At 46.0% G+C, this 8,748-nt stretch overlaps 1 protein-coding gene across 1 annotated transcript; it reads left to right on the top strand.

The window, feature by feature from the left end:
* Positions 1-2,531: 2,531 nt before the first annotated feature.
* LOC123092017 (protein BRANCHLESS TRICHOME) lies at positions 2,532-3,734 on the top strand. Its single transcript, XM_044513658.1, has one exon. The coding sequence runs from the start codon at positions 2,707-2,709 to the stop codon at positions 3,637-3,639; it is 933 nt and encodes a 310-aa protein (XP_044369593.1). The 5' UTR covers positions 2,532-2,706; the 3' UTR covers positions 3,640-3,734.
* Positions 3,735-8,748: the final 5,014 nt, after the last annotated feature.

An 8,748-nucleotide genomic window follows, 5' to 3' on the forward strand; every position in this document is an offset into this window, starting at 1 on the left:
CACGTACAGGCCTCGCGCAGACAAATTGAGTTGGGCCAATTCGCTACCCGGCTAAATAAGCATATACTTCCTCCGTTTCTAAATATTTGTCTTTCTATAGATTTTAACAAGTGACTACATACGAAACAAAATAAGTGAATCTACACTCTAAAATATGTCTATATACATCCGTATGTGGTAGTTCATTTGAAATCTCTAAAAAGACAAATATTTAGAAACGGAGGGAGTACAAGTGAAATTTTCAGAAAAAATGTTTTCTAAAAAGTAATGGATTAGTGACATCGGTATTATCCTTATACATAAGAAGGAGAAAAATGAAAACTAAAAAACTAAAAGTATAAACTAAAAGAATAAAGAAAAGCTTTATATGGAAGAATGAATTTGTGGCATTGGTATCACCCAAGAAAGTAAAATAAAAATCAAAGTAATGAAGTCCTCTAAAAAATAATGAAACCCTTTGAGAAGAAAGAAAATGAAAAAGTAAAACCTTTAAAAACTTGCATGCAACTTTGCACTAAAATTGAACTTTTTGAAATATGCAAATAATAAGCATATAATAGTGCACTTCCGCATTCTAATTTACACACATATTATTTAGTACTCACATTTATACTTACACACTAAAATAAAAAAATTATGTTTCTAAGAAGGAATGAATTAGTGACATTGTTATTAACCTTTATGAATAAAGAAAGTGAAAATAATAAAATAAAATAATGATAAAATGTGCACACAATTTACTCAAAGTTGCATTTGTTTATAATATGCAAGAATACACATATAATAGTGGAATTTCGCAAAAAAGATGTCTACTAAGAAGTACTCCCTACATCACTAATTGGTGCTAGATACATTCATTTGAGGGACAAGCTTTGGACAAGCTTTTCCGGATGGAGGGAGTAATGAATTAGTGACGTAGTAATATTGGTATTACCATTAAAGAAGAAAGAAAATGAAAAAAAAATCAAAAAAGTTAAATCTCCTGGAAGATGACTTAGTGGCATTGGTATTACCATTTAAGAAGAAAGAAAATGGGAAACAAAATCTAAAACAAACAGTGACAAAATTTGCATAAATATACATAAAAATTGCACTTTTTAAAAATAGGCAGGAATAAGCATATAAAGTGAATTTTTTGCAAAAAAAAACTAAGAACGAATGAATTAGTGGCATCGGTATTACCATTAAAGTTGAATGAAAATAAAAATTAAATTGAAACAATATCAAAATAATAGATTTTCTAAAAAAAAGAATGAATTAGTGGCGTTGATATTTCCTTTAAGAAGAATAAAATCATAAAAATAAAAACTACTAGACAACTTGCACTGAAATTGCACTTTTTGTAATATGCAAAGAATAATCATATAGTGAAATTTTGGCACATATTATGTAGTCTTTGTATGTATATATTTACACTCACCAAACATAACAAAAAACCAACAAGATAAGAAAAGTTAGAAACCAACTAATAAAGAAAAGAAAAAACAAAAACGCATAAAAATGGAAAACAGAAAAAATAGAAGAGAAAGAAGAAGGCTATGTTGCATTGGAATAGGTTTCGGCCCGTTAAAGAATTGACGAAGAAGCGAAGCGAAACGCAGATGGAGGCGTGTCCAGATCTGGTAGGAGGGGCGCAGCAGCTGTGGTCTGCCGTGACAGAGCGGGAGCTTTTCTGGGAGATTCAGCAAGAGTTTTCGGTGGTCTCGCGGATCCGCCCTCGTTGGAAGCACAATCATGCAATGAAGCCCTTACTTTGGCGATGGATCTCAATCTCAACTCTATATACGTGGCTTCGGATTGTGCTGCCGTGATTTCCATGATAGGCTCGGATGTTCCTTGCCAGTTCGCTTCGGTTTTGAGTGAGATAAACCATAGGGCTAGATCTTTCCCTAATATCCATTTTATTCATGAGAATAGGAAGCATAATTTTGAAGTGCATGCTCTTGCAAAAGCTGCGGTTTCTTTGTCTCCCGGCGCCACCTGTGGCTTGTTAATACGCCTGATATCATCTGTATCCCTATGAACATCCAGATTTAATAAAGGTTACAGATGCTGGAAAAAAAATATGGGGTCAGTCGAAAACACAAAAGCCCAAGACAACACACAGACTAACCCAAAAAAAGGTGCACGAATCTTAAAGCAGAGATCAATGACCCAAAAATCGATTGTCCCAAAATTAATTTTCAGAGGACTTACGTAGAGCTAAAGTCATAATGTTGTGCTCATTACCAATTAGTACATAGAGCTCCCAAAACTGGATGACCAGCCTAGAGCTGCCAAGTGATCTTCACGGAATTTAACTCTTCTCGCGTAACTTGTCTTTCACTGATATCCCAATTTGTTTTAGCAAACTTCACGTTCCACTTGAGAAATGAGAAAAAAAAAAGGTTGAACATGAAGTGAAGTGGCCAGCTCATGCACGCACATGTTCTCTCCTGGCCTGCCATAAGGCAGCAGCATGCCGGTCGACGGAAAGAAGTTAAATCTTACTGCAGTGTCCGCTGAAGAGAAGACGATGGAGCATGATCGCCATGATGGCAGCGCAGAGAATTGAGATCGTGCATGTGAGACGTGTGACCTTCCTTCTCTTCGTCGCCTCCCTTTTACAGCTCACAAAGGCAGCGCGCGACAAGTATAGTACGTAAAATATTGGATCTCGTGCTCGGAAAGATGGCGTAGGTGACCGGGCGCGCCAAAGTGGAGGCCATGGCGATAGCGCTAGCGCAAACAAGCCGCGCGAATCTGGGCCTCGGCCTCAATCATGGCGCTGTAGTGGCCTCACCTTCTTGGAAGCTTTACCACAACCCTCACTACTTGTCACCTCGCGGCGACTCTTCCGGCCCCTCTCGCAGATCCCCTTCTCGCCCAGAGCACCGCAGACCTATGATCGTGGCGAATTTCGACGAAGACGGCGGCGGCGGCATGGAGCAGCAGCTGGGGTACGGCGACGGTGGCCTGACGTCGGTGTCGGATCTCCTGGCGCGGGTCGAGGAGCTCGCGGCGGAGCTTGAGTTCGAGAGGCGCATGCGGCGCAAGGTTGAGGCGCTCAACGAGGTGCTCGCCGCGGAGCTCGCCGAGGAGCGGCGCCGGGTCGAGGCGGAGCGCGCGAGGATGCGTGAGGAGCTCGACGAGGAGCGGCGGATGCTGCGCGTCGCGGAGCTGTGGCGGGAGGAGAGGGTGCGGATGAAGCTCGCCGACGCCCGGGCCGCCGTCGAGGAGAAGCTGCGGGAGGTCGCCAACGCCGGGCACCGTGCTGCCGATGCCACCGCCGCTGCCGAAGGCTGCAGCTGCAGGAGCGGCAGCCCGATCGGCGGCAAGGTAAGCCTGGCGAGTGTTGGGCAGCAAAGCCCAGCGAGCAGTCAGCACGGCCAACAAAGCCCGGCGAGCGGTCAGCACTCCCAATCGCACCGGCGAGAAGTCACTGGCGGCGAGAACCCTCACATCAGGAGGGGGATCAAGGGGTCCGTGGAGTTCCCGAGGGCTGTCCGTGTGCGGCCGCGCGGCGAGGAGCGCGTGGATCTGGTGTCCAACATCGAGTGCCAACGGGCGCAGCTGCGCGTCCTCATGCGGCACAGGAATCCGGCCGCCGCCGGCATGCCGGGCCTCGTCGGCGCGGCGCCAGACAACTTCGTCGTGTAACAATGTACTCACTACTTAGTTACTCTAATCATATGTAACTTTCACCAGGATAATGAAAAAAAAAAGCAACTTGTGCGCTGCAGTCGTTTGGTTCAGAAGCTTTCAGGTGCTCTAGTCTTGACGTTTCTCGAAATTGGCGGGGGCTGGATGGTTTTCCTCCGGATGCATGCTCTTAGGAATTAAAAAAATTATTTTATTTTTCAGAAATTGCAAAACTATATACTCGTTTTAAGATATTTCAGTTATATTACCCTGTCGGCCGCGTGCTGGCCAAAGAGTGACTCTTCGGTTGAGCTCAGGCCGAAGAAGTACACTTCATCCGCGCGCAGGCCGAAAAGCTTCACTTAGTAGCACATTGGCCGAAGTGTTTCTCTTCTTTCGCCCGTTGGCCGAAGACGTGTTCTTCGTCGCCGCCAAAACCAAAAAGCACAGTGCCATGCATGCACGTATAAACCTAGCTCAGATTAGCTTTTAACGTGGATGATATCCCTAACTATACAAGTAAACTAGCTGGACAACGCACACAGGCACACACTAGTGCATCTATACATGCGTTGTTTAGATTAGCAGCTGCATACGTATGATATCCTAAATGCATGCATGCAAAGACTCAGTGTGGCTGAGCGGTACGTGTGCTTACTACGTATTCGAATGCCAACATCAGTACAGTTATTAAGCTCCAAGGAATTGGAGGCCAGGTGTTTTTTTTCTTACGGTGCCTCGTTTGTCACAACCGACGTTTTTCTTTGATCAGGAGGATCTCACCTGAAGACACATAAACAAAGACGAGCAAAGGCTAGATCCAAGCAGATCCATCAAAGACAACCACCGACCACATTCCGGGAGATTCGTCGGAAACACATCTTCATGTGCCCTTCGACGATGCTCGACGCAAAACCAAGACCGAAACTAGGCAATGAGAAGCTTATTCCATCTTCACAGAGCCGCCACCACCTTCGGCAGTTTCTGGCCATCTTCGGCATGGCATGCAGCGGATCCGAGTCCTTCACCTCCAGATCCGTCGAACCCGAGCTCATCCCACGCGGCCCCAAGGAGGAGATGATCGTTTGGCTTGCGCTCTGCCGCTCCCGAGAGAAGGCCCATGGACGGTAGCGCTCGGAATCCTTCCGTCGGTAATCCATTGCGTCTGTCCAAATGGCGCATGGATCCGGCGCTAGGGCAGTCGTAGCTGCCTCGCCGGAGGCGGTGCGGCCCGTCTGGCGTCCGATCGCGGTGGCGGACGCACAACCCCTCCGTTGACGCACGGAGTCTTGAGTCCCATGAGCTAGCTCGTGTCCCATGCCCTACTCTACCTTGCCGGCGACCGGTCCAACACTCTGGGGAGCGTAGCCGGCCGCTGGACATGGCCATACTAGTAGAAAAACTACTTTACGTGAGGGACATTAGTCCCGGCTTAGAAACAGACCGGCACTAATGTGACCATTAGTGCCGGTTCCAACAGCTAGGGGGGCGGGCATCATTAGTCCTGGTTCATGTTGAACCTCTAGTATCGATTCGTGACACTAACCGGGACTAAAGGGTTGGTGGCAGGCTGGGGCCCTACTAGCACCTTTAGTCCCGGTTCGTGTCACGAACCGGGACTAGAGGCTAACCTTTAGTCCCAGTTTGTGTCACGAACCGGGACTAAAGATGCTCTTATATAAACCCTTCGTCCAGCCCGTGAGCTCTCTGTTCTTCCCCTTTCCTCTCCTCTCGAGGTAATTCTCCATTTTTGCCAAAATTTGTCAAGATTTGAAGGCACCCCATCCATCCAAGTGTTCACAAAAGTTACCAACTTTGTCCTTTCATCTCTCATTGCTATATTAGCTCTTGCAATGCTCTATAAGTATAGTGATTTGTGGGTTTTAGTTTGGGAGTATTTATATGTGGTAGTTTAGTTGATTTATATGCAATTTGAGCTCAAATTAACTTTTTAGTTTGCATATGTAGGTGTGGTTTACTTAGTGCCTTCCCGTCCCCGTCGTAACCACCGCCGATCACCTGCATCATCCCGTCGCTGGCACCACGTTGGTGAGCCTCTTGTTCTTATCCTTTTTATAAAAAGATAATCATGTTTGTATGATTTAGATAGTTACTTGTATAATTTTCTTACTCGTACGTTGTTTGTTATACATAGTGGCATGGTTTTGATATCCATCCCCGTCGGCCCTCGTCTGGTTTATGATTCGGATGTGGTACATATTCTCTTTTATAACTATTTGTTGCATTTCGTGTTTATGACAATTATGTCGACCAACATGACATAGATGTTTTTATCTAGGAGGTATGTGAACCGAAAATTCCAACCGACCCTCTTGTCGAAAGGTTAAATTTAGTTGAACAAGAAAACGAGTATTTGAAAGAAAAATTGAAAAGAATTGAAGAAGAGAAGATGAAACTGGAGTTGTATGTTGCCGATGTCGTCGATGATCACATGGTCAAGATGGATGCAATGCGCTTGAAGATTAGAAATATTAGAAAATATGCCATTGATAGTGAGGCTTGGTATCATTGTGATGTTGGATCAATTGGTACCTTAGTTGCGATCTTGATCGCATTTGTTGTTGCACTCAAATGCTTTAGCTAGAGAGTTTGTATGTTGTTTTATGAGAATAAGTGTGTATGAACTTTATGTATGAAACTGTATTAATTTGGTATTTTCGGTGTTGTGTAATGAAGATGAGCCGACAATGGATGTACGATGACCGATGCTCTCCCCGGTTTATTAAGGGCGTGCATACTTTTCTACTTGCGGCTGAGGCAAACAAGCGGGCGGATGGTTTTATGTGTTGTCCATGTGCTGACTGTAAGAATGATTGAAATTACTATAACTCAAGAACCATTCACGTCCACATGTTTGAGTCCGGTTTCATGTCCGGCTATAACTGCTGGACCAAGCACGGAGAAAGAGGGTCCTAATGGAAGAGAATGAAGAAGAAGAGGATGACGACAGCTATCCTGGCCATGGTTCCCTCAATACGATGGTGCAACAATGGGGGAAGAAGCTGAGCCGGCAATGCGGGAAGAAGCTAAAGAAGAGTCATCAAATGAGCCCGCTGATGATCTTGGTCGGGCCATTGCCGATGCAAAGAGAAACTGCACAAGTGAAAAGGAGAGGCTGAAGTTGTAGCGCATGTTAGAGGATCACAAGAAATTGTTGTACCCAAATTGTGAAGATGACAAGAAAAAGTTGAGCACCATACTGGAATTATTGCAATTGAAGGTAGAGAATGGTGTATCTGACAATGGTTCTTAAAAGTTGCTGATAATGTTACAAAAGATGCTTCCAAAGGACAACGAATTACCCGACAGTATGTACGAAGCAAAGAAGGTTGTCTGTCCTCTAGGATTAGAGGTGCAGAAGACACATGCATGCCCTAATGACTGCATCCTCTACCGCGGTGAGTACGAGGATTTGAATGCATGCCCGGTATGCGGTGCATTGCGCTATAAGATCAACCACGATGACCTTGGTGATGTTAAGGGCGAGCGCCCCAGGAAGAAGTTTCCTGCCAAGGTGATGTGGTATGCTCCTATAATACCACGGTTGAAACGTTTGTTCCAAAACAAACAGGATGTCGAGTTGATGCGATGGCACAGAGAAGACCGTAAGAAAGAAGGGAAGTTGAGAGTACCCGCTGACGGGTCGCAGTGGAGAAAAATTGAGAGAAAGTGTCAGGACTTTGCAGATGATGCAATGAACCTATGGTTTGGTCTAAGCGCAGATGGCATTAATCCTTTTGGGGAGCAGAGCAACTTTCATAGCACCTGGCCCGTGACTCTATGTATGTATAACCTTCCTCCTTGGTTGTGCATGAAGAGGAAGTTCATTATGATGCCAGTGCTCATCCAAGGCCCTAAGAAACCCGGCAACGACATTGATGTGTACCTAAGGCCATCAGTTGAAGAACTCTTACAGCTGTGGAATGAAAAAGGTGTATGTGCGTGGGATGAGCACGGACAGGAGGAATTTGACCTACATGCGTTGTTGTTTGTGACTGAGGGACTCCTGGATTAGGGGGTCCTCGGACAGCTGGACTATATACTTTGGCCGGACTGTTGGACTATGAAGATACAAGATTGAAGACTTCGTCCCGTGTCCGGGTGGGACTCTCCTTTGCGTGGAAGGCAAGCTTGGCAATTCGGATATGTAGATATCCTTCTCTGTAACCGACTCTATGTAACCCTAGCCCCCTCCGGTGTCTATATAAACCGGAGGGTTTAGTCCGTAGGACAACAACAATCATAATCATAGGCTAGCTTCTAGGGCTTAGCCTCTATGATCTCGTGGTAGATCAACTCTTGTAATACTCATATCATCAAGATCAATCAAGCAGGAAGTAGGGTATTACCTTCATCGAGAGGGCCAGAACCTGTGTAAACATCATGTCCCCTGCCTCCTGTTACCATTAGCCTTAGATGCACAGTTCGGGACCCCCTACCCGAGATCCGCCGGTTTTGACACCGACATTGGTGCTTTCATTGAGAGTTCCACTATGTCGTCACGATAAGGCTTGATGGCTCCTTCAATCATCTTCAATGATGCTGTCCAGGGCGAGGTTTTCCTCCCGGACAGATCTTCGTATTCGGCGGCTTCGTACTGCAGGCCAACTCACTTGGCCATCTAGAGCAGAGAGATAGCTACGCCCCTGGCCATTAGGTCAGGCTTGGAAGCTTGAACTATACTGCTGACATCCGTGGAGACTTGATCTTCGACGGATTCGAGCCCATGTCAGGTGCGCCGAACCGTCACGACAAGCATGACTTAGATCCGCCATCAGACACTGTTCGGGAAATCACACCTGCAGCTGCCCCGGCCCTCAATCCGGAGTAGATCATGCCATCCGAGGACGGGTGGATGGACCCCGCCATGGAGGCCGCACACTCAGCGGTGATAGAGCCGAACACTGGCTTCATCTCCTATAAGGTCGGTGTCATCGGACCCTCGGACTCGTCTCCAGCCACAGGCTCCGAACTGCGTGCATCCGTTCCTATCGAATCTAATTGGGCACCGATCATGGAGTTCACCTCCGCGGATATCTTTCAACACTCGCCCTTGGGTGACGTGCTAAATTCATTAAAGTCTCTCTCTTTGTCAGGAGACTCTCG

Source organism: Triticum aestivum, chromosome 1B (genome assembly GCF_018294505.1).
Source record: "Triticum aestivum cultivar Chinese Spring chromosome 1B, IWGSC CS RefSeq v2.1, whole genome shotgun sequence".
NCBI classification, from domain to species: domain Eukaryota; kingdom Viridiplantae; phylum Streptophyta; class Magnoliopsida; order Poales; family Poaceae; genus Triticum; species Triticum aestivum.

Bases quoted from the DNA above. Each gene is read 5' to 3' on its own strand.
- LOC123092017 (XM_044513658.1), top strand. From the start codon at position 2,707: ATGGCGATAGCGCTAGCGCAAACAAGCCGCGCGAATCTGGGCCTCGGC.